Genomic DNA, 25,290 nt, shown 5'->3' with positions numbered 1-25,290 from the left:
GGTGACGTCACGGGGCCATGGCGGCGCTGGCCCTGCTCGCCGTGGCGGCCGCGCTGGGCCCGGGCCTGGCCGTGCCCCGCTACCGCCCGGACTGGGCCAGCCTGGACGCGCGGCCGCTGCCGGCCTGGTTCGACCGGGCCAAGGTGGGGGTGTTCGTGCACTGGGGGGTGTTCTCCGTGCCGGCCTGGGGCTCCGAGTGGTTCTGGTGGCACTGGCAGGGCCAGCACGATGCCGCCTACGAGAGCTTCGTGCGCCGCCGCTTCCCGCCCGGCACCACCTACGCGGAGTTCGCGCCCCATTTCACCGCCCACGACTTCCAGCCCCGGCAATGGGCACAGCTCTTCCAGCGGGCCGGGGCCAGGTCAGCGCCGGGATGGCCGGAGTTGGGGTCCCGAGGGGATGGGAGGGTCCCTGAGGGGATGGGTGCCATGGCCGGGGCTCCCTGAGGGGATGGGAGGGTCCCTGAGGTGATGGGTGCCATGGCCGGGGCTCCCTGAGGGGATGGGGGGGTCCCTGAGGGGATGGGGGGGTCCCTGAGGGGATGGGTGCCATGGCCGGGGGTCCCTGAGGGGATGGGAGGGTCCCTGAGGGGATGGGTGCCATGGCCGGGGGTCCCTGAGGGGATGGAAGGGGCAAATCCAGAGATCCCTGAGGGACTGGGGGTCCCTGAACAGTGCTGGGCATTCCTCTGGGGTGCTGAGGAGATGAGAGGTCTTGCTCCTTCCTAAGTACTTCCTGTTCATTCTTTCCCAGCATTAAAATCCACTAAAAGCCTCTCTTATTCTTGTATTTGCTTCTAAATCCAAGGGATAGTGACAGAGGGCTCCTCACAGTGTGGTTATCCAGTGCCTGGCTGTTTTAGTGACTGGGAAATATCTCATTTGTTCTTTTGCCATCCCAACCAAGTCCTTTTCTCCTCTCAGATATGTGGTCCTGACCACCAAGCACCACGAGGGCTTCACCAACTGGGGGTCACCAGTGTCCTGGAACTGGAATTCTGTGGATACAGGGCCCCACCGGGACCTGGTGGGAGAGCTGGGAGAAGCCCTCAGGGAGAGGTACGGCCCTGCCAGGGAGCTGTGCTCTGACAGCAGTGAATCCTCCTGGCTCTGCTTGGCAAACAGCAAAAAACCCTCAGTCCTGTGTGAAAAATGGAATGCTTGCAAATGATGAAAAATAATAATGCCAGTAATTTCATTTCCACTGCTTCTTAATCCCCACTGAAGCCTCACTCTTCCCTCTGTGTTTTGTCCTTCAGCAACCTCCGTTATGGGCTGTATCACTCCCTGATGGAGTGGTTTAACCCTCTCTACCTCGCTGACAAACAAAGAGACTTCAAGACCCAGAGCTTTGTTTTAAAGAAGACGATGCCAGAACTTTATGACCTTGTCCTAAAGTAAGAGCCACAAGCAGTTCAGAATCACCAGCATTTCCTGGAGAGAAAGGTGCAAAGTGGGTACAAAGAAGAGAAATGCTGATTTTTGCTAAGGCAAATTCTCTTTGCTAAGCAGTAATGATTTGTGATAATTAGAAAAGGAGTTCACTTTTAACCTATGGAAGGTCTAATCTGTAGAGTAAGACAGGGACAAATTTTTCCTGTAAAAGCAATTCCCTTTAATCCTGCCTTTGTGCAGGGGGGGGTGGAAGTGGAGCAAACTGTTCAGTATTTAATAGAATAGAAAAGTGAATTTGCATCCTTGCCTTGCTTCTCCTTGCTGACAAAACAAAAAGGCTTGGGTTTGTGGCTTGTTCCAACTCAAGAATGTGCACTTTGAGGTGCCAAATTCTGGGTTTTTTGGAAGAACTGCACCCTGTCTTGAGCTGTGCATCAACACCTTGCTCTTTGCTGCTGCAAGAGCCTCCCTTAGAGCTTTGTGTGAAGCAGAAAATGAAGCAAAAACCTCCTGGTGATGCCAGGCAGTGGGAAGGGGAAGAAACAGAGTGTGGCAGGAGCAGATGAGCCTTCTTGAAACAACCTCTATCTCCCTTAGATACAAACCAGACGTGATCTGGTCAGATGGGGACTGGGAAGCTCCAGATTCCTACTGGAATTCCACCTCTTTCCTTGCCTGGCTCTACAACGACAGCCCTGTCAAGGTACCAGGGCCTGCTGCCCCTCCTGGCATTGGGTGGGTGGGGAAGGGCAGGAAGCTGTGGGATGTGGGATCAAACCAGAAACCTCCTGGACTTTTGCCAGATGTGTTTTATTCTCTGACAAAAAGAAAGCCTTGACTGTGCTGCTGGGACAGCTCCAGTGACCTTCGATGGATACTCAGCTTTGTTGCCTCAGCTCCTACCTGAGCAGAGGGAGGGATTCAGCCTTCTCAGGAGGGTTTCCATTCACTGGGAATTTTGAGGTGCTTCCTCAGGGGGGTGACAGACCAAGAACAAAAGGATCTGTGCCCTGAGCTGGTTTTCTTCTCTCAGGACACCGTGGTTGTCAACGACCGCTGGGGTCGGGGCTGCTCCTGCCGCCACGGGGGTTTCTACAACTGTGCTGACAAGTACAGGCCAGGCACGCTGCCAGATCACAAGTGGGAGATGTGCTCCTCCCTGGACAGGCTCTCCTGGGGCTACCGCAGCAACATGAGCCTGCCTGAGGTGATGGATGAAAGGAGTATGATTGAGGTGAGAAACCTGACATCAAAATAGCCTGGGGGGGATTGCTGGGAGTGAGAGGCTTCTGGAGCAGCTGATGAGGGAAAACTCCTCAGTTTCTGAGGAGTGTTGTCTGAGGTGAAGATAATGTTATCTTGCTTTATCTGCCACAGGAGCTGGTGCAGACTGTGAGTTTGGGTGGCAACTACCTCCTCAATGTGGGACCTACAAAAGAAGGGGTGATTGTCCCCATCTTCCAAGAAAGACTCCTGGCCCTTGGGAGGTGGCTGGACACCAACGGGGAGGCGATTTATGAATCCCAGCCTTGGAGGGTGCAGATGGAGAACACCACAGACACAGTCTGGTGAGGCCTCTGCTGCTCACACCAGCTGAGCTGATGTTTATTTCTTACCTTTTCCTGGAGTTGGGGGAAGTAGGTGACCCCTGTGTGGTTACAGGGCAAGGCCCTGTTCTCGTGCTGTCTGGAAAGATCAGGTTTGTGTCTGGTGCCCTTCACCTGCTGAACTCCTGCTCTCCCAGGTACACCTCCAAGGGACCAGTGGTGTTTGCCATCTTCTTGCTCTGGCCTCGGGACAGTGTCCTGCATCTGTCCTCACCCATTCCATGCCCAGGCACACAGGTAAGGGACTTAACTCACACTGGGAGCCCATCTGGGGCCATTTGTGGGCTGGGAAGGGCCAGCCTGGATTTGTTCAGGAGCTGGGGGAGTGGGGAGGTTGTGTGCTGTGGGCTCCTTGCAGCACCCCAGGCTTTGGCTCACGTGGAGTGTGGCACAGGAGAAGATTGCAGTCCTGCAGTGGTTTGATCCTGTAGTTGCAGGGGAGGGAAGCAGATCCCCCCAGAGCAGGAGTGGCTGTCCTGCAGCCCAGGTCCAGCCCAGGTGCAGTGCCCTGCTGGTGGCAGATGTCACCGTGACGCAAACGTTGCAGTGGCCTTTGCTCTGAACAAACAGGGGCAAAGCATCAGCAACAAACAAACCCCAAACAACAAACTGCAGCCTGGTGTGGCCTCCAAACACCCCCCTGTCACCCCCTGTGCCACGTGAGCCATGGCTGGGGACCTGCAAGGCCTGTGGGCTGTGCAGAGGGGGCCTGCTGAGCTCCAGCTGAGTGTCCCCTTCTTTCCTCTGCAGGTGACACTGCTGGGGTTTGGTGGCACTCTGGAGTGGCAGATCCAGCCAGGGACAGGGATGCTCATAACCCTGCCCTACATGCTCCCATCTCCTCTCCCTCCTCAGTCTGGCTGGGTGGTGAAGCTCGAGGGTGTGAAGTGATGCCTGTGGGGGGATCACAGCATCTCCCACTGCCTTTCTTTTTGACTGAACCCAAGAGGATTTTTATGTTTCACGTTGAATACATTATTTTTCACTTGAGAGAATCTCTCCTCCAGTCTCGCTTGCCTTGTGTTACTTTGGTGTTGGTTGGAACAGTTGTGATCAGCTGCTTCCATGATGAATAAATCTAATGGGAGCTTGCTGGAAGAGATCTGGAAGAAATCATCCATTAAAAAAATACACAAATCCATCAACAACCTTCTATTGATATTCTTCTGGAGACAGCTACAACAAAAGGCTTTGTTCTTAGAGAAGTGAAGAGACTCTGCCGTTGTGAATTACACTTGTGACTTCTGCTTGCACTCCTGAACTTGTGAACTTGGAGTTCCAGCGAGAGCAGGGTTCCTGCGTGGATGCTGAACTTCCCAAAAAGGGTTGAACGATGTGTGTGTGAGCCATGAGGCTGCTCGCAAGGGCACAGGTTGTTGTGAAGGCACCACAGCATTGCAGGCAGGCTGTGTTTTGTTCCTGTCCCAGCTAAACCCGCCAGGACACTCTGAGCTGAGCTCGAGCAGAGCCCCGGGGCAGGGCCACGTGCGGAGCCGGTGCCATGGGCGCTGTTACCCAAGGGACAAACACGCACCGGCCGCGAGTGCCAGGACCCGCTCACAGGAGCTCTGCTGGTGACGCCGTTACAAACAAAAAAAAATGGGACAAACAGGGACACCAGAGCGATGGCCTCTTTGCCTCACAGCCCCATCACCGGTGCCGGTGACCCCTGGCGAGGAGCGGAGCCCGCCCCAAAACAAACAGCTCCGTGTTTACCCGGCGCACCGGGCACCAGCAAAGCCGGCGCTATAAGGGCGCGGCGGGCGCGCCGCCGGGCAGAGCCGCAGGGGAAGATGCCGCGCTGCGACACGGGCGGCGCGGCGCGGGACAGCACCTGGGGACAGGTACGGGACGGCTGCGGGCGGCGACAGGGGACGGAGGGGCCGCGGCGACAGCGCCGGTGCCACGTGGGGAGCGCGGCGCGGCTGCGCTCACGTGACCGGCGGTGCCACGCCCCCCGTGCAGTGACGTCCCGGGGGTGTGTGCGGTCACGTGAGCGAGGCGGACATGGCGGCGCGGCGGCTCCTGCCGCGCTGGGCGGGATCGCTGCGGCCCGTGAGGGACCGGGACAGAGGGACCGGGGGGCATCGGGACAGAGCGAAACGGGGCCAGGGTGGGGGTGTCGCTACCGGGACAGGGCCAAGCGGGGCTGTGGCTGGGGCCCAGCGGGGCCGGGGCTCGGCTGACTCTGCCCTCCGTGCCAGGTGAGCTCCGGTGCGGCGGCGAGCGGGGCGTACCCGAAGCGAGTGAAGGTGGTGGAGGTGGGACCCCGCGACGGGCTCCAGAACGAGAAGGTAGCGGCGTCTCCGGGCTCCCTGCACCTCCCGGGGCCGTTCTCCAGCCCAATCCCTCAAACGCCCCCCTGTGCCCCCCAGTGGGGCGGGTTTTCTTTAAATGCTGCTTTTTTCATGTTGAAAATTCGCGGGTTTTTTCAGTGGAAGAGTTTATTGTGTGAATAATAATAACTTTGGGTCATCTTTCTTTTCTTCTTCTTCTTAGAATCTTGTGCCCACCCCAGTGAAGATCAATTTAATCAACATGCTGTCAGAGACAGGGCTGCAGGTCATAGAGGCCACCAGCTTCGTGTCCCCCAAGTGGGTTCCTCAGGTCAGTGTTCAGACAGGATTTGCAGTGCTGTGCTCTAAAAGTACAGCAGTCCAGTGGTTCTGCTGGCTCCCAAGTCCTGTTACTGGGCAAGAACCAGCAGAGGAGTTAAAATATCCCAGAGCTTCCCTTTGGACCTTGGAAAGAGCAGAGGGACAGGCAGGTCACACACAAACACTGTCTGTACACGTTGGCCTGACCCCTGATCCCTCGCAGGCTGCAGCTCTGGTTGCTTTGAGAGGCTCTGAGCCCTCCCCATTTCAGTTCCCTTCACAAAAAGGAGCTTTAGTGATGATTTTCTGACAATGGCAGAACCCTCACAGATGTTTCTGGCTTGCTTTGCAGATGGCTGATCACACCGAGGTCCTGCAGGGCATCAAGAAATCACCTGGGATCAGCTACCCTGTGCTCACCCCAAACCTCAGGGGCTTCCAGGCAGCGGTAAGGGCTGGCAACAGCCCAGAATCCACCCTGGGGCTTTGCAGTCCCTCCTGCTCCTGTGCTCCTCTGGCTTCACCCTTCCCAAGGCCAGCTCAGATGTGTCCTGGTGGTTTTGCTGCAGAGTGAGCTGAGGGAAGGACTGGGTTGTTTGGGGGAAAATGCTTTTGTAAGATGAGGGAGCTGCAGTCAGAGATTGTGGATCACAGAGATGTTGAGGAGGAGAAGAGCTCCAAGATCTTCAAGTCTAAATAAGCAAGGCAGATTTATTTGGGAACAGAAGAGCCTCTGTAAAGGGAGATGTTTATGGGGTAGTTTGACTCATCCCTACCAAGAGATGCCTCTGAAACCCTTGAATTAACTCTTGGCCATGAAATCATGAAGTTATGGCTCTGTTTGTCATTTCCCTCACAAGAAAAATCCCTGGCTTTGTGGGGTAAGGATTGGACCTGCTGATCTCAGGGCTCTTTTCCAGCCTCAGTGGTGCTGTGGTTCCAGTTTAGGATTTTATATTTGCAGGTGGCAGCAGGGGCCAAAGAGGTGTCGATCTTTGGGGCAGCATCTGAGCTCTTCACCCAGAAAAACATCAACTGCTCCATCGAGGAGAGCCTGGAGAGGTTTGAAGAGGTCATGAGGGCAGCAAAGGAAGCCAGCATTCCTGTCAGGGGGTAAGGGCTTCCTGCTGGAGTTCACCCACATTCTTTCTGGAACCATCCAGAAGCAGTTGGGATCAGATTTTCTTGGCAAGCATCCCACATGGAAGGGCACAGATCACCCCCAGCAGCCCTCTGGGCTCATCTTGGCAGACTACACCCATGGAAGAAGAAATTGGTGAAATCCTGTAACCTTTGGCCACTGGAGTATGAAATTGATTCTCCCATCTTGCAGACATGGAAGATGCACAAGACCTGACTGATTTGTCCAGTAGAATCCCCCTGCCCTTTTCCAGCTAAAAGTTTGGGGTTTTTTTTTAACCACAGATACGTTTCCTGTGTCCTTGGATGTCCCTATGAAGGGAAGATTTCTGCTGCTAAAGTTGCAGAGGTGAGTCAGTCATAAATACAGCCACAACTCCTGAGAGGGTTCTGATTGATTTTGAGGGATGTGAAGTGGGCACTGGGGATATCCAGGATGCAAGGGGGATGTATAAGGGAATACCCAGGTTCTCAGAGGCTGAAGCCAGCTGAAATGGGGAGCTGAGGGAGGTTTGGGCACCTGTAGGTTTTTAATCCCAGAGAGGAGTGTCCAGGGAATTATTGTGCAGCGGAATCAGCTCTAGGGAGGGAAGGAGGGGTGTCCAGGGATGATGGTGCAGCAGGAATCAGCTCTGGGAGGGAAGGAGGGGTGTCCAGGGAATTATGGTGCAGCGGAATCAGCTCTGGGAAGGAAGGAAGGGTGTCCAGGGAATTTATTGTGCAGTGGGAATCAGCTCTGGGAGGGAAGGAGGGGTGTCCAGGGAATTTTTTGTGCAGCAGGAATCAGCTCTGGGAGGGAGGATGCCCTCTCAGAGCCCTGCTGCCTGTGGCCCAGGTCTCCAAGAAGATGTACTCCATGGGGTGCTACGAGATCTCCCTGGGGGACACCATCGGCGTGGGCACCCCGGGCAGCATGAGGGAGATGCTGGCAGTGGTGATGAAGGAGGTGCCCGTGGGGGCCCTGGCTGTTCACTGCCACGACACCTACGGCCAGGCCCTGGCCAACATCCTGGTGGCCCTGCAGGTAGGATCCCTGCTCTGCAGCACACATCTGCCAGGGCTGGGCTGGAAGGACATTAAAGCCCACCTTGTACCACCCCCTGCCCATCTCCCAGGCTGCTCCAAGCCCCATCCAGCCTGGCCTGGGGCACTGCCAGGGCTGGGGCAGCCACACAAATGGAGCAGCTTCCCTTGGGGATTTTGGGCTTGCTGGGAATTGCAGAGTTTGTGCTCCCAGAGCAGCCCCTGACTCGGGCTCTGTTTGCAGATGGGGGTGAGCGTGGTGGACGCCTCTGTGGCCGGCCTTGGGGGGTGTCCCTATGCCCAGGGAGCCTCTGGGAACGTGGCCACAGAGGATTTGGTGTACATGCTCAACGGGCTGGGCATCCACACGGTGAGTGCACCTCAGGCTCTGCTCAGGCCTCAGCTCAGGGCAGGAGCCTGAGCATGGTGGGGGCAGCTGGGCTGACAGGACAGGGGGAATGGCCTCCCCTTGACAGAGGGCAGTGTGAGATGGGATATCAGGGAAAAATACCCCTGGGAGGGTGGGCAGGCCCTGGCACAGGGTGTCCAGAGCAGCTGTGGCTCTCCCTGGAGTGCCCAAAGCCAGCCTGGACAGGGTGTGGGGCACTCTGGGATGGTGGGAGATGTCCCTCAAGGCATGTCCTGGGCCGTTGCCATGCAGGGGGTGGATCTCCAGAAGCTGATGGACACAGGCACCTTCATCTGCAATGCCCTGAACAGAAAAACCAATTCCAAGGTGTCTCAGGCCTGCTGCAGACTGTGACCCTGCGTGGGATTTCTCCTTGGATCAAGAAATCAAGCATCCAGCCCTGGCTGGGATTCCTCTCTGGCCTGCCGAGCTCCTTCCTGGCTCAGCATTTGAGAGGAAGCTCAAAATCCACCAGAATTAGGAAGAAGCGAGAGAATATTCTGTAATATTTTGTTATACTGGACCTTGAGGCTGCCCCCATGTGCCTTGGAGAGGGGAGGACGTGGAGGGGCAGAGGAGAGCCCTGAGCAGAGCAGCAGCTCCTGCCTGCAGGGCCAAGGACAAGCAGAGCTTTTGCAGTTGGAGCACAGCTCCAGCTCAGTCCCTTCCCTCCCTCTCTTCCCTCCACAACAGCCAAAGGCTGAGCCCAAAGCTCCCCTGGTGCTCCCCTGGGGCCTCCTCAGGGCTGTGCTGCTGCACTGTGTATCTGTTGTAAGATACCCTGGCACACCAAGAGTAATAAACACATTGTTTAATAGTCTAAACTGTGAGAAATTTGATTCAGCTGAACCAACAAAGGAGCTTTGGCTGCTGGTTTGGTTCCAGGTGCCTCTTGTTTGTGAAACTCTGCATCGTCATGGGCTGGGGGGTGAGGAATTCCTTCCACTCTGAGAGCAGAGTGTGAAATGCCCCTGCTCCTCAGTGCTCAGGTTCTTGGGAACCACCCACAGCTCTTTCATTTATTGAACAGTTCATTGGTGAGAGTGGAGAAGAGCACAGGAGTTTGTCCTTTCAGGGGCCAGGGCAGGCGTGAGGCTGCGTGTGCCTCCTCTCCACATGACTGCAATAAACTGTAACAGTTACCAAACCTTGGCTAATGAACGCGGCAGAAATGAGGCGGAATGGGGCAATAATTGGGGTTTTGGGGCAACAATTTGAGGTAATTTGGGGTTTGGGGTCAACGGCCTCCTCCTGCCGCCAGGGGGCGCTGCGGCACCGGGCTCCCCGCGGTGGCTCCGCCCCCTCCCGCGCGCACCAATGGCCGCCGTCCCCCGCGAAGTTTTGTCCCCGCCGCCGCCCTGTAGCCCTGACACGTTTCCATGGAGGAGCCGCGCGCGTGGCGCCGGGGGCGGGGCCAAGGCCCGGCCTTAAAGGGGCCGCGCCCCTTACGGGGCTGAGCGGGAGCGGCGGCAGCGGCGGGTGAGAGAGCGGGGGAACCGGGGGGAAACCGGTAGGAACGGGCAGAGGAACGGGCACGGGAACGAATGTGCTGCCCTGCTTCCTTTGGTACGGACAGCCCAAACCCCCGCGGCTTGGGGTACCTCTGGGCTCTGGAGCCAATTCCGGTCCCCGGGTGCGTTCTGCCGCTCGGCCCCGGGACCCCCCGCTCCTCCCGGGACCCCCCGCTCCTCCCGGGCCCGTCCCCGCTCCCGGCTGAAATCCGCGATAGTTTTGCCTTTCACCAGGCCCGGTGCTGTTTCCCCAGCCCCGGGAGTTTGGGGGGCTCCGGCTGAGGCCGCAGCTCCGCAGGGAAATGTCCCGGTCCGGGTCCTCCCGGGGCTCCGCCGCTCCCGGGCCGGGGTCCCGCGGGTACCGCCGGCTGTCCCCGAGTCCTCCCTGCGGAGGGGCCATCCTGGGGAGGGAGGCTGGGAGAAACAGGGAGCGGCTGAAGGGCAGAGCTGGTACCCTGCGGAGACCACCCCAGTTAATTAATTAATTAGTTAATTAACAGCGAGAACTGCTGCCCTCAGGGGTACGGGTGAAGCCAGGGCTGGGTTTAACAGGAAGAACCAGGGCTCGTCTCCGGGATGTGCCACCTCCGTGTCCGGGAGGTGTGGCCGGCCCTGCCCCGCCCGTCCCTCGGGCAGGACCGACCTGGCCGTGCCGTGCCGTGCCGTGCCGTGCCCACCCCGCGGCTCTGGGCTTTCCCCCAGGAGCCATGGCCGAGACCATCCTGGTGACGGGCGGCGCCGGCTACATCGGCAGCCACTGCGTGCTGGAGCTGCTGCAGGCGGGCTACGTCCCGGTGGTCATCGACAACTTCCACAACGCCATCCGAGGTACGGGAAGCCCATCCCGGCCCCATGCCCGGGCTGGGCCCGGCTCCAGCGCCCCCTCACTCCCCTCCATCCCCAGGCTCCGAGGAGCTCCCCGAGAGCCTCCGGCGGGTGCAGGAGATCGCGCAGCGGCCCGTGCTCTTCCAGGAGCTCGACATCACGGACAAGGCGGCGCTCCAGGAGCTCTTCAGGAAGGTGAGAGCAGGAGCTGCAGTACCCGGGGTGGCTCCCGGGGTCCCTGGCAGGGGTGGGAGCCACGGGAGCAGGGAGCAAACGCAGTGCCCGCTCCTGTGGGAGCCCCCCGGAGCTCCTGGGGGGATCCCGGCTGGTTCCTGCTGGTTCCTGCCGTGGCTCTGATCCCAGCCCGTTCCCTGCAGCACCGTTTCTCGGCCGTGATGCACTTTGCGGGGCTCAAGGCCGTGGGGGAGTCAGTGCAGAAGCCTCTGGAATATTACAGAGTGAACCTCACCGGGACCATCGGGCTGCTGGAGGTGAGAGGGGCCGGCAGCGATCCCAGGCTGTTCCCTCTGCCCTGTCCTGGGCCCTGCCAGTGCCTGCTGAGGGCTGGCACAGGGCACAGAGCTAGAAGGGTGCTGCCCATTGCCCCTGGCAGACCATGAAGGCGCACGGCGTGAGGAACATCGTGTTCAGCAGCTCCGCCACCGTCTACGGGGACCCGCAGTACCTGCCCCTGGACGAGAAGCACCCGGTGGGGGGCTGCACCAACCCCTACGGCAAATCCAAGTTCTTCATCGAGGAGATGATCCGGGATCTCTGCAGAGCAGAGAGGGTGAGGAGCTGCCCTGTGGGGCTGCAGCCCGGCCATGTCCCCACACCAGGGGTGGCCCCACGGGGGTGACTGGGCAGCCCTGTCCGTGTGTCCCCAGGACTGGAACGCCGTCCTCCTGCGCTACTTCAACCCCATCGGCGCCCACGAGTCGGGGATGATCGGGGAGGACCCTCAGGGCATCCCCAACAACCTCATGCCCTACGTGGCTCAGGTACAGCCCCCACAGCCCTGGGGGTCACAGGGAGGGGACACAGGGTGCTGGGGCTCCACGGGGCTGTCCCTCTGTGCAGGTGGCAGTGGGACGCCGGGAATTCCTGAGCGTCTTTGGGAACGACTACAAGACAGATGATGGAACGGGTGCGTCACGGCACAGGGGGAGTTTGGGATGGGTAATTTGGGATTCCCAGACCCCTGGCCCTGCCCTCACCCTCTGCATCCCCACAGGAGTCAGGGATTACATCCACGTTGTGGATCTGGCCAAGGGCCACATCGCTGCTCTGAAGAAGCTCAAGGAGAACTGTGGCTGCAAGGTACCAACCTGGGGGTGCTGCCAGCTCTGAGGGGCTGTGAGGGTGCCAGTGGGGGCTGAAGGGGCACCTGGCCCTTCTCCCCTTGATCCCTGTCCTTTATCCTCCTCCAAGATCTACAACCTGGGCACAGGCACTGGCTACTCCGTGCTGCAGATGGTCCGGGCCATGGAGAAAGCCTCGGGGAGGGAGGTAAGGGCAGAGCTGCAGCAGGCTCACAGGCACAGGGGCAGCAGCTGCTCCCACAGGGCCCTGCTTCCCCCCAGCAGCCCTGGCACCGTTCCCTCAGCCCCCCGGGAGCCCCCCGAGCCCTCAGTGCTGCTCCCCCTGCAGATCAAGTATCGGATCACGGCCCGGCGGGAGGGGGACGTGGCCTCCTGCTACGCTGACCCCGCGCTGGCTGAGCGGGAGCTGGGCTGGAAAGCTGCCTTTGGCCTGGACAAGATGTGTAAGGGCATCCCCTCCCTGGCACAGCGGGCACTGCCAGCCCCTGCCCTCCCTCACCTCCCTTCTCCTGTTCCAGGTGAGGACCTGTGGCGGTGGCAGCTGCAGAACCCCATGGGCTTCAGCAAGAACTGAGCTGTGGCCGAGGGCTGGCCGAGCCCAGGGCTGCTCTGAGCCAGCCCTGCCTCCTCCCCTGAGGGCTGTCACCATCCTGGGAGGGCACTTCCAGCTCCCCCTCCTGCCTCTGGCACAGGGCAGGAAGGCTGGAGCATCCTCAGCCTCCCTCATCCTCATCCCCCAGGTCTTCACATCTCAAAGATCAGAACCACAACGAACAGAGAACAGAGCCAGGGCCTGGTTTGGCACCATGGGCATGGAACGCCCATGGGAATGCCCAGGGGCTGCAGCCAGCCCAGGCTGGGAGCTCCTGGGCCCTCCCTGTGCGCTGGGACAGCTGGGTCCTGCTGGGCCCAAAATGAAGCAGAGCCCCTGTTCCCTCCTGCCCCGCCTGGCTCAGGGGGAGCCCAAGGCACCTCTGCCCCTGCCCTGGCACAGAGAAGGAACCAGGAACCTCCCAGAGGGACCAGTCACATTCCAAGACTTCCTCCAAACCCCCTTTTCCCTATCCCCAGCATGGTTTTGGGGACCAAATCTCATCTTCTCCCTCTCCTGCTGAGCTGGAGAAGCCCCTGCCCAGGGCTGTGCCAGCCTGGCCTGGCTGCCCACAGCCCCCTGGGTGCCTGCTCTGGCCTCCTGTGGCAGCCACTCCCCACAGCCCAAGGAGCTGCCAGGAGCCAGCTCTGCCCCCCTGTCCCACACTGCTCCTATTTATTCCTGGCAGCTCCCAGGGCAGGGATGACGCAGCCGGCCCCGTGTGCTGTCGGCTGGATGAATAACTTATGAATTGAGCTTTTGATTTGTTTTTAAAATAAACTTTGCTACTTTCTAAGTGGCAGCTTTGTTCTGCTTCCCCTCAGCCAGAGCTGCTGCCACTAAAAATGGCACCCTGGGGCCTCATGGAACTCCATTCCCTCCCAAATCTCTCGTCCTGCCTGGCCAGGGATGACGCCAGCTCAGCTCCAGGATAAGTTGAGGATTTATTTCACCTTGAGTCTCTGTGGAACGCACACACACACACACACAAAAAAAAAAAAAAACCCAGACATGTACAAGGAAGACAAGAGAGAGAAGAAAAACAACAACCAAAAAAAAATCCAAAAGAAAAAAAGAACCAGAAGAAAAAACCCAAAGCTGTATTGAGGAATGGAGAGAAGCCATTCTCCCTGCCGGGTTCCCAGCACTGCTCGGGCAGGGAGTGAGCAGGAATGCTCTGCACAGGGATGGTCCCGGGCCCCCCGTCACACACGGTTCCAGTTCACAGTCACACAGGTCAGTCTGTCCATCACCAGCTCCTGGTGACCCCAGATAGCTGCCATCCCACTCCTGCCAGCCCCTGGTGACCCAGGGAGCTGCCATCCCACCCCTGCCACCCTCTCATGCCCCCCAGCCAGGCCTGGGGGGCAGAGGCACAGCAGCACTAAAACACAGCATAGAAGAGCCAGCAGGGCAGAGCCCAGGGCAGGGGCAGGGCTGGGCTGCTCCCGGTGCCAGCAGCAGCTCTGCTGCTTTCAGACTTCCTAAAAAGAGCAAAAATGAAAACCCCAGGGGCAAAGCCCAGCTAGGGTGGGCCCCACGATGCACTCTCCAGAGGGCAGTTATTGCTTTGCACAGCCCAGGCAGGCAGGGCAGGGCTGGAGCAGAACTGCTGGGGCTGAGCCCCCCCAGAGCCCCCCAGGGCAGCCCTCGCCTCGCTGGCCCCGGGGCACCGGGCAGAGGCTCCCTGGGGCAGGGCAGGGGGAGCAGGGCCAGCCTGGGGAATGTGGGGGTGTTTTAAAAGCCATGATCAGCCCCAAGTGGGGGCTCAGCCCAGGGGAATTGGGGGTGAGGGCAGAGCTGCTCCACAGCCACTGCCCTGGGCCCTGTGGGAGGGGAGGGTCGGCCAGGAGCCCCCCCAGAGGAGACATTCGGGGCCCCAGCACGATGCCAGCAGTCAGGAGGGGACAAGCCACAGGTGATTGTACATGAGGGGGGCAGGAGCCCCCAGTCCTGGGAGCAGGGAGACCCCCGGGGGCACAGAGGGTGGGGCACAGCAGCACCCAGGCTCAGATGCTGGTCAGATGATGGCTGGGAGCAAAGCTGCTCCTTCCAGCTGCACCAGGAGCCAAACCCGGGGGCCAGGGACCACCCCCTCCCCGAGCCAGCCCAAGTCCAAAGGGAAGGACAAGTAGCAGCAAGAGAAGCCATTGAAGATGGGGCCGGTGGCTCCATGAGTGTAAACAAAGCTTTGGGGCTCCCAGGGTGCAGAGCTGGGCTGGGAGTGGGGGGAGATGCCTCTGGGATGGAGATTGTAAAAGCAACAAGAGGAGGAGGAGCAGGAGGAAGGAGGTGATTATCTCGGGAGGGCAGAGCTGCCCCGGGCCGATGGCTGAGGGGAGTGTGCGTGTGTGACAGGCCGGGCCGTGCGGGAGGTGCGGGAGCTGCACCGACCGTCCCTGCCGGCCCCGGGCAGCCTTTGGCGGTGCCAGCCCAGGGCAGAGCCTGCCCCGGGGCCTGCAGGGGTCCGCAGGGGAGTCCCGGGTTCCTGAGCTCCGACTGAAAACCCGTGAGTCACCTGAGCGGCGGCCGGGAGCGGCCACCGAGGGCACAGCTCCGAGCCCCAGGGGTGCCCCCGCCCCGCCCCGCTCCTCCCACCGCAGCCGGGCACGTCCCGCCCCAAATACTGGTACAAAACCCCCAAACCCAACAGGAAAACCTCACCCGCGCCGTGCCAGCTCCGCGGGGCGCCGAGGGGACGGTGACCTTCCCCCGGGAAGCGCTCGGAGCCAGAGCAGGAGAGAAAAGGCCACTCCCAGGCTCGCCTTAGCCAGCTCCGGTGTGGGCTGCGGGAGCAGCGGGAGAGCCGGGCACCCCCGGCCGGAGGGGACGCGGTGCGAGGGCGCGGGCGGGTGCGGCGGGAGGTGCGCTGGGGGGGCCATGGCTTCCGTTCGCAGCGGGCGGGTCACAGGGACACACGGGCGGCGGTGACCTCGGCACCCTCCCCTGCGACAGTCCCGAGGGGCTCGGCTCAGATCCGGGGCAGCAGCTTCTCGATGAACTCCTTCACCGCCATCATCTCCTGCGGGCGGCGCACGGCCCGTCACACCGGGGCTGCCCAGGGCCGGGCTGTGCCCCGGGAATGGGGCAGGAGGCTCTGCAGCCTCCCCCAAGGGCCAGGATAGAGCACAAGGGCTCTGCAGCCTCCCAGAGCAAGTCGGGAACAAATATATCTCATGTGTTCCCCACCCTGCCTGGCCTGCAGCGCTGGGGTTGGTCCCAAAGGGAAGGGACCCACAAGGATCCACAGCCCAGCCCTGCCCAGACCCTCCAACAATCCCCCCGGGCATCCCTGGCAGCTCCTGGAGCTCTGGCAGCCTTGGGGCTGTGCCCATTGCCTGGGGAGCCTGGGCAGTGCCCAGCAGCCTCTGGCAGAAGAACTTTTCCCTGAAATCCATCCCAACCCTCCCCTGGCACAGCTCCAGGCCCTTCCCATGGGCCCATCACTGATCACCACCCAGGGGGTGCCACCCCCTCCCTCCAGGGCCAGCACTGACCTGAGGACAGGAACTGTGCATCACTCCAGGGAAGGTTTTGAACTGCACCTTGGTGGGGGTGACGACAGACTTGAGCTTCTCGGCAGTGAGGGCCCCGAAGCGCACGGGGATCATGGGGTCCAGCTCCCCGTGGCACTGCAGGATGGCAATGTCCTTGTTCACGCCGTTGTTCGCCGCCTGCCACCAGGAGGGGACACTCAGCTGTGCCCAGGTGAGGGGACACCAATGGGGCAGGTGCTTTGTGTCCCCAACACAAGGGAGAGCTGCAGTGGGAGCATGCCCACAGCAGGGGTACCTGTGGGAAGGCCTTGTGCAGCGGGAGCCAGCAGCTGAGCGCCACGATCCCGGCCAGCTGGTGCTGGCAGGTGAGAGCTGTGTACAGCGACAAGGCACCGCCCTGCAGGGGGGAACAAGCACTCACTGTGGATCCACGGGGGTGCAGGGACACCCTCAGGCCCAGCTCACACCCACCCACCCCCCTGAGACAGGTGGAGCAGGAACTGGGGACCCTCACCTGTGAGAAGCCCCCCAGGATGATGCGGTTGGGGGGGATCCCATTCTTCATCTCGTGCTCAATGATTGCTTTAACTGGAAGGAGATGGGAGAAATGGGTCAGTGGAAGGAGAAAAGGGCTGAAAAGCATCATCCCATGCTTCAGGGTGCTCATCAGGGACAGGGAGGTGCCAGAGATGCCAGGGGAAAGGTTTGCTGGGATCACAGGACAGCAGAAACAAAGGAGAGGTGGAAGGAAGACGCCTGCTCCAGTCACAGCGAGGGAGAGGCACACAGCAGCTCACCACCTCCCCTTACAGAGCTCCTTACTGTTTTCTGCAGCTTTCTTGATCCCAGCTTCATCCTCGGGGGCATCCGGAGTCAATCCCATCAGGTCAAACCTGGGGGAAGCAGCAGGTTCAGCCAAAACCTCTCCCAGCACCCCAAGTGTGGGGAGGCAGGAGCTGGGGGGTCTCTGCCCTTCCCTGGCCCCCACAGGGCAGTGGATTTTGTCCCCCCATCCCTCTCACTCCCCAAAAGGGTCCCACCCAGCCCTGTCCCCCAAAGCACTGACCAGGAGGGCATGACCATCTTCATGTTGAGGGTCACTGGGATCCGGGGCCTGTGGAGGAACATTTTGGGTGGTTGAGCTCGTCTGAGGGGAGCAGGAAGACTGAGACCTCTCCCCTTCCTGCTGAGCCCCCTCCTGCCTGAGCAGGGATGCACAGGGAGCTCCAGAGCCTTTGTCTTTCTCTCCCTGCAGCCACCAAGGACAAACAAGCCAAAAGGGAAGGAAAAGAGCCTCTGGTGCTGCTCACTCTGTGTCAACAGCTCTGCCTGCAGCAGGAGCTGACCATGGTAGCAGAGCCAACCTGGCTGGGCAGCCTGGCTGGGCTCAGGCCTCCCCCAGCAGCCTTGGCAGCTTCAGACCCCCCCAGGAAGCCCCCCAAGCCCCCCCAGGGCAGCACTTACGCGTGAGGGCAGATGTACTTCACGTAGGGGAGGCGGATGGAGGAGAGAGCATCGGCCCAGCTGTGCCTGGGGAGGGACAGGAGGAGATCCTGAGCCATTTTCCCAAACCCTGCTGCACCCCAACCTCTCCCCTGAGCTTATTTTACCCACCCCATCAGCCTGAACCCCCGTGAAACCCCCCCCAGCACTGATCCCATCTGAGGTGAGCACACAAAGCCCCAAAGCTGCAGGCAGGGAGGACAGGGAGGTGGGAATGTCCAGACAGGCAGGAGGGAATCTCCTGGACAGGGAGGAGGGAATGCCCAGACAGGGAGGAGGGAATCTCCTGGACAAGGAGGAGCCCTTTGTGACCACCGTGGGACCCCTGAGGTGGCCCTGCAGAGCAGAGATGCTGTCGCCCTGCCGAGGCCTGGAAAAGCTGCAGTGCTTATCAGCAATCCCTGAAGGCAGCACAAAATCCACCCGCGGGGGGTGGGGGGCTGCCAGGCTGCCGGGATCATAAATATTCAAGAGCAGACAGCTGCTGGCAGCAATTCCCTGCCATTCCCTGCCAGGCTGGTGCAGGAGTGGCTGCAGACCCCAGCCCAAAACCCCACACAGATCCTGGAGATGCCCCGAGGGAAAGCAGCAGCAAATGGCTGGGATGTGCATCTGGCAAAGCACACATCCCAGCCAGAGCCAGCTCCAGGGACACTCACCCCGTGTCTCCAAGGCCATGGAGGAAAATGACCTGTTAAAGACAAAAGGAAGGGAATTAGCTGGTGTGAGAGTCGGAGGGGGCAGGGCTGGGCTGGGCTGGGCTGGGCTGGCAGGGAGGTGGCAAATGGACACTTAGTCACCAACTCGAAGAGGCTGAAATTAGCACGGAGCGGAGCGTGGCGGATGGGTGGGTCAGGGATGTGGTGTCATCCTGCCACAGAGCTGCCACGGGCAGGTCCCTACTCCTCTGCACAGCAGAGGGACAAAGAGTGACAGATCATCCCACCAGGAGTGGCACCAGAGCACAGGCCCAGCCTGAATCCCACAATGGGCTGGAAGGGATCTTAAAGCCCCTCCAGTGCCACCCCTGCCATGTCAGGGACACCTTCCACTGTCTCAGGGTGCTCCAAGCCCCATCCAGCCTGGCCTGGGACACTCCAGGGGCAGCCACAGCTTCTCTGGGTACCCTGTGCCAGGGCCTGCCCACCCTCAGAGGGAGGAATTCTTCCCTGTATCACCAAGGACTCACAAATCCACCTCCACAGGCTTTTCATCTCAGGCTCTAGCAACCCCTAAGCCTTGGGGAGCAGAGGGCAGACAGCCTGCAGACCCCAGGGAAGGACTGGGGGGGGTTCCTTTGGGAGATTTTAAAAGTTTAAACAGCCCCATCAGCCCTAAGCCCCACTGCCTTGACAAGCTGAGCTCTCACCCTGGAACAGAGAGCCCAGAGCCCTTGCTGGCCCTGCCATGCTGGAGTTCATGGAAGCAGCTCCATTTTCCACGGGGAGCAGCAGGGAAAGGAGAGGGGAAAGGAGGGAGGGAAGGAGGGAGGGAGGGGCATCCCTTACCGCGGCGGTCTCCCGCTCTGCCCCTGACACGGTGACAGCGTCGGCGAGGAGGGGGACAGACATGTTGTTACCACACATACACCGAGAGGGGTCGACACTGGCACCTGCGGGACACAGCCGTGAGGTGAGGCAGGAAAACAAACCTCCCACCGCCCTTCGGCAGCTGCTTCACCCACAGGAGCAGCTGGCTGGGGGGGGAATTAAAGAGCAGCTGAAGGCATTGATGGTGGAACACCCCACGGTGTGGCCTGGCAGTGCTGGAGAGCCCAGGAGCAGCCAATGCTCCACACGTGGGGTGCTGGAAGTGATAAAATTAGCCTGGAAATTACACCTCAGAGCCAAAGTTATTCCTGTGGCTGCACCAGCGTGGGCAGAGGGTGGCCAGGCAGCACAGCCTCAGCATCCCTTCATCCCTGCAGCCCTTCCCTGAGCTGTGCAGGAGCCTGACCCACATCTGCTCCGAGCGGGAAGCAGGAAACCCTCGGCACGCAGCAGCACAGGCTCTGCTGCACCCATAAAGCTCCAGCCCTGTTTTATGGGGCTGTGTAGGATGAACTACAGCACTGGGAGCTGGTCTGAGCCCCCCCAGCGATGGGAGACACTTGTGGCTCCCCAGGACAGCAGGCAGGGTCACCAGCACTGTCCTGTCACTGCAGATCCCACAGAGCTGCCAGCACCCAGCCTTCAGCCACAACTTGCCCACGGTGTTTGCTCTCACTACATCACAAATCACAGCTCCCCACAAGGCTGCCCTGACCCCACTGACCACCAGCACTAATTAGATCAGAGCTTGTTTAGGGCACTGCCATTATCCCCCAGGAACAGATCAGCCTCCGGAGCATGATCACAGCATGATCACTTCCTGAGCTGGAAGGGATGAAGGATCATCCATCCAACCCCAAACCCTGCACAGACCCCCAGCAACCAACCCTGAGCATCCCTGGAGTGCTGTCCAAAGGCTTGTACAGCTCTGGCAGCCTCAGGGCTGTGCCTATTCCCTGGGGAACCTGGGCAGTGCCCAGCATCCTCTGAGGAAAAACCTTTCCTTGATATCCAACCTAAACCTCCCCTGGCACAGTTCCAGCCTCTCCCAAGCTCCTGCCCCCTCCTTTCCTCATGACACTCTGCCCCAGCTTCACCTCCCACAGCAGCACCATCCCCAGCAGGTTGGGACGACACAGATCACCCCAAATCTTCCCAAAAGTGCCAGCAGCCAGCCTTACCCAGAGAAACAGCCTGCTCTGTCTGCCAGCCCGGCCAGGACCTGCCCAACTCGTTCCACCGACTGCTCGTCAGCAGCTTCCCCACTCAAATAAAAACACCAGGAACAGAGCAGCTGCCCGGATCTGACACAGCCACACGGCCCACGTGCTCGTGTGTACTCCAGGGGCAAAACAATCGGCCAGGAGGGAAACCACACCTGCCAAAATCCCTGGCAGGGAGACAGAGGGACAGCCAGAAATAACAGCACCTTCCCCTGGCAGGGATGGGATGCGCTCCTTGCTGGGGAGGCTCCAGGGAAACTGGGGATGCTCAGACATTGGGAATGTCCCAAACATTCCTGCTGGGAATCCCCAAAAATCCTGCTGGCAACCCCAAAATTCCTCCTGGGAACCCCCAAAATTCCTCCTGGGAATTCCTGCCTGGGATGCTCCTGCCCCGCTCCTGGAGGGAGCACAATGGGATCCCCAGGATTAAACCCCTCAGATGTGCCCGTGTGGGTGTAAAGGCACAAGCAGAACCAGGAGGTGAATTTGGGTCCCCATCCCGCCGCGTCGCACCCACCAGTGACACCGGACGCGTTCAGCAGGCGCTAATTAGCATTAATTACCGTGCCTCAGCCTCTCTCCCGGGCCCGCAGCCCCGCGGGGAGCGGAATCCAGCGGGGGGCTGGGGAGATCCCGCCCGGCAGCGGATGGAGGCGCGATCCCCACGGCCGGGAGCGCCGGTTTTCCGCCAGAACCGGGGCCCTGGGAGGTCCCTGCAGGCTGCGAGACCCCGGGGATGGAAAGACGCAGCCCCATTATCGCACCGGGGCCCGCCGAGCCAGAACCGCGGTTCCTCCACCGTCCCTCTCCCCGTTAATCCCCGTTAAAGGCCCCGCCGCCCCCCCCCACCGCTGCCCGCGGCCCTCACGGAATTTCCACCCCCCTCCCGCAGCAGTGGTACGTCCCCCCCGCCGCACCGCAGCCCGGTTGCGCCCCCCTTCCCCCCCCCCCCCGCAGTGCCCCGGTGGTACGTGCCGCCCCCCCCCTCCCCGCACCTCTCCCGCGGCCCGGCGCGCGCGCTCCTCGCGGCTCCCCCCGACGCGCTCCCACAGGAACTTCCGGCAGCGCGGCGGAAGTGACGCAGCACCGCGCCGGGCGCGACCGGGCGGCCATGGTGGAAACGGGCACCGGATCGCGCTCGGAACGGCCACCGGGCCCTGAGGGATTATCAGCGACACGCCCCGCCCCGCCCTTCCCCCGGCGGATGACGGGTTACGGGGACAGGCCCCCGCCGCTCTCCCCGCCGGTGCCAGCCGCGCACACGGGAGCGCCGCGACTCAGGGACAGCGCACAGCTCTGCACCGCAGCGTGTTTATTGTCAGTCACAGCCGGTACCGGGCCCGCACACGGCTCCGTGGAGCCTCCAGAGCGGCCCCGCCGCTCCCGGGCCGTCTCACACCGCGCCACCGTGTCTGTCCCACAGCCGTGGAGCTGCTCCGGTGCTCCGGGAAGCCGTTCCTGCCCCGGACGGGCTCCCGTTAGGAGATGAAGTGAGTCTGGGGGGTGATCTGTTCCAGCTTGTGGTCGGCCGGGTTCGCCGAGGCTTCGTAGTTGCAGATGGTGACCTCGTGGCGATGAGCCTGGGTGGAGACGGGACGTTTTAAACCGGGGAGCGGCAGGATCCCGCGGGGAGCGGCGGGATCCCAGCCCCTCTCTCTGCTCTCACTCACCTCCGTCCACTCCCCTTTCAGGCCTATGTAAAATATCTTGGTTGTTTCGGCTCCGAAGTTCTTTGGGAAGTGCATGGAGAGGTGGTAAACGTTGGAGAAACGGGCAATTCTGGAGGAAAACACACCCTGAGACCAGAGCTGCTGCTCCTGCAGCTCCCCAGGCTCCCACAGCACGAGCAGCCCCCCCTGATCCCAGCAAGGGGGGTTCCCTCACACCATGAGGGGGGACAGGACACCAGGATGATGCTGCAGCCCAGGAATTCCTGCCCCAGGCTCTGGGCAGGTTTCAGAGGGCAGGACAGAGCTGGGGAGGATGAATCCTCCCGAGGGCAGCTGTGAGGCACTGCCCTGTGCAGCCCCTGCCCTAAATGTGGCAGAGCTCCTGTGGCAGGCAGGAGCAGCCCCCAGTTATCAGGGAATGGCTCGTACTTGGTGGGATATTCCAGCTGTCCCAGGGGATCCCGGCTCAGGCTGAAGGTCTGCTCTGGCTCCTTGGCTGTGTCATCAAAGGACATGTGAGGAATGTTCCTGAACCTGGCAGCACAAGGAGACACAGGCAGTTATTAACAGCAGGTCAGCTAATTGGATTGCATCCATTAACGCTGCCCAGCTTCTGCTCCACAAAGAAATGGATTTATTGTGTGTTCAGAGCCCCCAGCCCCTGCGAGGAGGGAGAGCTGGTGTTACTCACAGCCTCATCTCAGCCGGGTGTGTCCCATCATCCTCGCCCATCACCATGACTCCTTTCAACTTCACGCTGCCTGTGAACCTGCCCAGACACACGGAGCAGGGGGCTCACCCCTGTGCTCTCCAGGCAGCCCCAGGGGAGGGGAAGGAGCCCTGGCAGCAGCCAGGATGGTGCCAGGGGATGGAACTCACGGGATGTTGAAGAGCAGCTCCTCGTCATCATCGCTTTCTACGAACTGGGGACAGAGAAGAGCAGGTCAGGGCTGGCCCAGGGTCTGCAGGGGATGGTGGGGACAGCTGGAGGGATCACCTCAGCGGGGTTCAGGGGGCCCTGATTCTCTTGCTCAGAGAATCCCAGAATGTTTAGGATTGGAAAGGACCTCTGGAGATGTCCGAGCCCAACCCCTGCCCAGGCAGGGGCACCTGGAGCAGGTGGCACAGGGACACGGCCAGGTGGGTTTGGGATGTCCCCACAGAGAGAGACTCCAGCCCTCCCTGGGCAGCTGTTCCAGGGCTCTGCTACCCCCATGGAAAGAAGTTCTTCCTCATGTTGAGGTGGAACTCGTTGTGTTTTATATTATGGCCATTGCTCCTCGTCCTGTCCCTGAACAGAGCCTGGTACCACCCTCTGACAGCCCTTGGGGATATTTTATGGCTTTATGGGATGCCCTCTCAGCCTTCCCTCCCCCAGAATAACCAGGCCCAGCTCCCACAGTCTCCTCTCATCAGGGCGATGCTCCAGACCCCAAATCATCTTTGTGCCCTCCACTGGACCCCCTCCAGCAGCTCCTCACGTCCAGAGAGGGCCAGGCCCGGACACCGCGCTCAGCTGCGCCTCCCTGGGCCCGAGCCGAGGGCAGGATCCCGTCCGTTCCCTGCTGCCCACCCCGGTCCCGGCGCCGCTCCCGGCCCCACCTGCGAGCGGTCCCCGCGCTCCTCCCAGGGGCGGAACACGGTGGCTCCGGAGCCCTCGCGGCGCTCGTTGAGGCACTGCAGGCGCTGCCGGTCGATGCGCAGGTAGAGCCCCCAGGCCGAACCGCGCTCCGCCGCCTCCTCCCCGCAGCAGCAGCACCGGCCGGACCCGTGCCCGTGCGCCATGGCCGCGCCGCTACCGCCCTGCGCGCATGCGCGACCCTCAGACACGCCCCCACCGCAGCGAGGACACGCCCCCGTGTTGCCTAAACCACGCCTATAGTGCTCATAGGCCACGCCCATCTCCCTGACGTCACAGCATGTATTAATTGGATACGCCCTTGCGCCTACAACCACGCCCACGTAAACCGGTGATTGGTCCGTTTTGTTGTAACCACGCCCATATGGGGCGTGGTCTGACTCTGCACGTGCTGAGCCCGTGAACCGCCCGCTGCTCCCGGGGGAGGGGTCCCGGTGGTCCCGGGGAGGGGTCCCGGTGGTCCCACCCCGCCCGGGGAATGGCGAAGCTGCTTTCTCACAAAGGCTCCGGGGGTATTATCCGCGGAGATCGTTCCAAACAGCGCAGGAACGGGAAGCAGCACCCTCACCGGGATACCGGAGCGGGACACCGGAGCATCACCCTCCGAGGAGGCACGGAGTTTCCCCGTGGTGTGTTTAACATTGGTTGTCAGTGTCAGGAAAGAACGAGCAGCCACAGTCCAGTGTTCGGCTTTTATTGAGACATGATTCTCCTCATTTTTCATATAACTTATCTAATTAAAATATTCATCTTAGTTACCACAAAAAAAGGAACATAGAAAATTGTATATATACACAGTTTGGGACCAAAATACAAATACGAGTCCGAGTCACTCCCTCTCCTCCTCCTGCCGTTACTCATCCTGCAGGGATGGGGTGGGAAGGGGAAGAGGCATTTCTTCTCCACCTTCAGCGTGTGGTGGAGCACAGAACAACCGCACAGTGTCACAGCCCGAGCCCGGGGAGGAGCACTTTGATCCCAGACTTTGCCTAGTGTGTCCCCCAGGGAAATATCCCTGCTCTGCTCCCAGCTGAGGGCCGGTGCCCGCCTCTCCCCAGGCTGGATTTAGTGTCCAAGCAAAAGGAAGGGAAGGGCGAGGGGCTGGCATCGCCCCTGTGAGAGTAGAGTGACACCAGTGTCACCTCCCTGCAATGCCACAAACAGAACACGGACACGGCTGGCAAAGCCTGGAGCAAAGGGGGAGCTCTGAGAGGGAAGGAGATCTCCCCAGAACAGCAATACCTGGGCCATACCCACAGCTGGGTGTGGAGCTGGGAGATCAATTAATTGGCAGTTTAGCAGTGCCCAGAATCACTCTTGGGCATCGCCCAGATCCTTTGCTCAAAGCTCCATCGTGTCTGAACAAGGCCAGGCTCTGCTTCCCTCCCCTCTGCCCCTACCCCGAGTACAGAGGAGAAATAAACAGTAGCACAACGGTCAGCAGAAGAGAATATATTGTTATCTAATGAAAAATACAGCGAAATTAAATACAGCAAAAACACAGGAGAGTAAGGAGCCATTATTTTACAGCACAACACACACTGAAATGCTGCACGGGAACATTAAAGCATCTGGGACTGTAACAAACTTACAGCACATGAGAGTCTGAGAACATTTTTCCAAGAATTCCAAACTAAACAAAGAACAGACCAAATAAACAGGAGACAGGTGTTCAGAATGGTTTTAAAGAAAGACATGCCTTTTAAAAGAGGTGGAAAAAAAAGGAAAGAAACTAACGACCCAAAAGAAAGAAGAAGCAAAACAGGGATTTTTCTAGAGCCCTCC

At 60.4% G+C, this 25,290-nt stretch overlaps 5 protein-coding genes across 9 annotated transcripts; 3 read left to right on the top strand and 2 right to left on the bottom strand.

Moving 5' to 3' along the window:
* Positions 1-2: 2 nt before the first annotated feature.
* Positions 3-4,142, top strand: FUCA1 (alpha-L-fucosidase 1). Its single transcript, XM_050983444.1, has 8 exons — positions 3-361; positions 924-1,058; positions 1,259-1,396; positions 1,992-2,097; positions 2,428-2,628; positions 2,772-2,962; positions 3,139-3,238; positions 3,752-4,142. Exons 1-8 carry the CDS (start codon positions 18-20, stop codon positions 3,890-3,892), a joined length of 1,356 nt encoding a protein of 451 aa, XP_050839401.1. The 5' UTR covers positions 3-17; the 3' UTR covers positions 3,893-4,142.
* A 565-nt stretch (positions 4,143-4,707) lies between these two features.
* On the top strand, positions 4,708-8,994 carry HMGCL (3-hydroxy-3-methylglutaryl-CoA lyase). 2 transcript variants are annotated; one of them, XM_018923643.3, is made up of 9 exons: positions 4,708-4,845; positions 5,206-5,295; positions 5,501-5,608; positions 5,951-6,046; positions 6,563-6,711; positions 7,024-7,087; positions 7,574-7,762; positions 8,006-8,131; positions 8,423-8,994. In XM_018923643.3, the coding sequence occupies exons 1-9, from the start codon at positions 4,795-4,797 to the stop codon at positions 8,522-8,524; spliced, it is 975 nt and encodes a 324-aa protein (XP_018779188.1). In that variant the 5' UTR covers positions 4,708-4,794; the 3' UTR covers positions 8,525-8,994. The 2 variants fall into 2 exon arrangements, with proteins under 2 accessions (XP_018779188.1, XP_009096839.1); XM_009098591.4 differs by lacking the exon at positions 4,708-4,845 and adding an exon at positions 4,962-5,056.
* A 546-nt stretch (positions 8,995-9,540) lies between these two features.
* GALE (UDP-galactose-4-epimerase) lies at positions 9,541-13,216 on the top strand. 3 transcript variants are annotated; one of them, XM_030232674.2, is made up of 11 exons: positions 9,541-9,649; positions 10,384-10,509; positions 10,586-10,701; positions 10,884-10,997; positions 11,120-11,296; positions 11,394-11,507; positions 11,587-11,653; positions 11,741-11,826; positions 11,938-12,015; positions 12,157-12,271; positions 12,347-13,216. In XM_030232674.2, the coding sequence occupies exons 2-11, from the start codon at positions 10,389-10,391 to the stop codon at positions 12,400-12,402; spliced, it is 1,044 nt and encodes a 347-aa protein (XP_030088534.2). In that variant the 5' UTR covers positions 9,541-9,649; positions 10,384-10,388; the 3' UTR covers positions 12,403-13,216. The 3 variants fall into 3 exon arrangements, with proteins under 3 accessions (XP_030088534.2, XP_009096838.3, XP_030088536.2); XM_009098590.4 differs by having other exon boundaries at positions 9,573-9,736; XM_030232676.2 differs by having other exon boundaries at positions 9,584-9,680.
* Positions 13,217-13,345: 129 nt separating this feature from the next.
* Positions 13,346-21,448, bottom strand: LYPLA2 (lysophospholipase 2). Of its 2 annotated transcripts, XM_050983446.1 has the most exons (11): positions 21,192-21,242; positions 20,152-20,360; positions 18,929-19,032; positions 18,080-18,111; positions 17,382-17,447; positions 16,984-17,031; positions 16,740-16,810; positions 16,432-16,505; positions 16,213-16,314; positions 15,918-16,094; positions 13,346-15,442 (listed from the first exon to the last, which is right to left on the bottom strand). In XM_050983446.1, the coding sequence occupies exons 3-11, from the start codon at positions 19,004-19,006 to the stop codon at positions 15,392-15,394; spliced, it is 699 nt and encodes a 232-aa protein (XP_050839403.1). In that variant the 5' UTR covers positions 19,007-19,032; positions 20,152-20,360; positions 21,192-21,242; the 3' UTR covers positions 13,346-15,391. The 2 variants fall into 2 exon arrangements, with proteins under 2 accessions (XP_050839403.1, XP_050839402.1); XM_050983445.1 differs by lacking the exon at positions 20,152-20,360 and having other exon boundaries at positions 21,192-21,448.
* A 43-nt stretch (positions 21,449-21,491) lies between these two features.
* Positions 21,492-24,046, bottom strand: PITHD1 (PITH domain containing 1). The gene is made up of 6 exons (XM_050983447.1): positions 23,469-24,046; positions 22,746-22,789; positions 22,558-22,635; positions 22,296-22,400; positions 21,867-21,975; positions 21,492-21,776 (listed from the first exon to the last, which is right to left on the bottom strand). The coding sequence occupies exons 1-6, from the start codon at positions 23,766-23,768 to the stop codon at positions 21,675-21,677; spliced, it is 738 nt and encodes a 245-aa protein (XP_050839404.1). The 5' UTR covers positions 23,769-24,046; the 3' UTR covers positions 21,492-21,674.
* Between the last annotated feature and the right edge of the window lie 1,244 nt (positions 24,047-25,290).

Source organism: Serinus canaria, chromosome 23 (genome assembly GCF_022539315.1).
Source record: "Serinus canaria isolate serCan28SL12 chromosome 23, serCan2020, whole genome shotgun sequence".
In the NCBI taxonomy this organism is placed as follows: Eukaryota; Metazoa; Chordata; class Aves; order Passeriformes; family Fringillidae; genus Serinus; species Serinus canaria.
This window is presented reverse-complemented; position numbering and strand designations above follow the sequence as displayed.

Coding starts and splice junctions, on each gene's coding strand:
- FUCA1 (XM_050983444.1), top strand. CDS start 18: ATGGCGGCGCTGGCCCTGCTCGCCGTGGCGGCCGCGCTGGGCCCGGGC. Junction 2,963..3,138: donor AACACCACAGACACAGTCTG/GTGAGGCCTCTG, acceptor CTGCTCTCCCAG/GTACACCTCCAAGGGACCAG. Junction 3,239..3,751: donor TTCCATGCCCAGGCACACAG/GTAAGGGACTTA, acceptor TTTCCTCTGCAG/GTGACACTGCTGGGGTTTGG.
- HMGCL (XM_018923643.3), top strand. CDS start 4,795: ATGCCGCGCTGCGACACGGGCGGCGCGGCGCGGGACAGCACCTGGGGA. Junction 5,296..5,500: donor ACGGGCTCCAGAACGAGAAG/GTAGCGGCGTCT, acceptor TCTTCTTCTTAG/AATCTTGTGCCCACCCCAGT. Junction 6,712..7,023: donor GCCAGCATTCCTGTCAGGGG/GTAAGGGCTTCC, acceptor TTTTAACCACAG/ATACGTTTCCTGTGTCCTTG.
- GALE (XM_009098590.4), top strand. CDS start 9,715: ATGTGCTGCCCTGCTTCCTTTG. Junction 9,737..10,383: donor GTGCTGCCCTGCTTCCTTTG/GTACGGACAGCC, acceptor GCTTTCCCCCAG/GAGCCATGGCCGAGACCATC. Junction 11,297..11,393: donor ATCTCTGCAGAGCAGAGAGG/GTGAGGAGCTGC, acceptor GTGTGTCCCCAG/GACTGGAACGCCGTCCTCCT.
- LYPLA2 (XM_050983445.1), bottom strand. CDS start 21,309: ATGGCCGCCCGGTCGCGCCCGGCGCGGTGCTGCGTCACTTCCGCCGCG. Junction 19,033..21,191: donor CGCGCCGGGCCGCGGGAGAG/GTGCGGGGAGGG, acceptor TGTGTCCCGCAG/GTGCCAGTGTCGACCCCTCT. Junction 16,095..16,212: donor TGCACAAGGCCTTCCCACAG/GTACCCCTGCTG, acceptor TCCTGGTGGCAG/GCGGCGAACAACGGCGTGAA.
- PITHD1 (XM_050983447.1), bottom strand. CDS start 23,768: ATGGGCGTGGCCTATGAGCACTATAGGCGTGGTTTAGGCAACACGGGG. Junction 22,401..22,557: donor CACCCGGCTGAGATGAGGCT/GTGAGTAACACC, acceptor TTGTGCTGCCAG/GTTCAGGAACATTCCTCACA. Junction 21,777..21,866: donor TGAAAGGGGAGTGGACGGAG/GTGAGTGAGAGC, acceptor GTCTCCACCCAG/GCTCATCGCCACGAGGTCAC.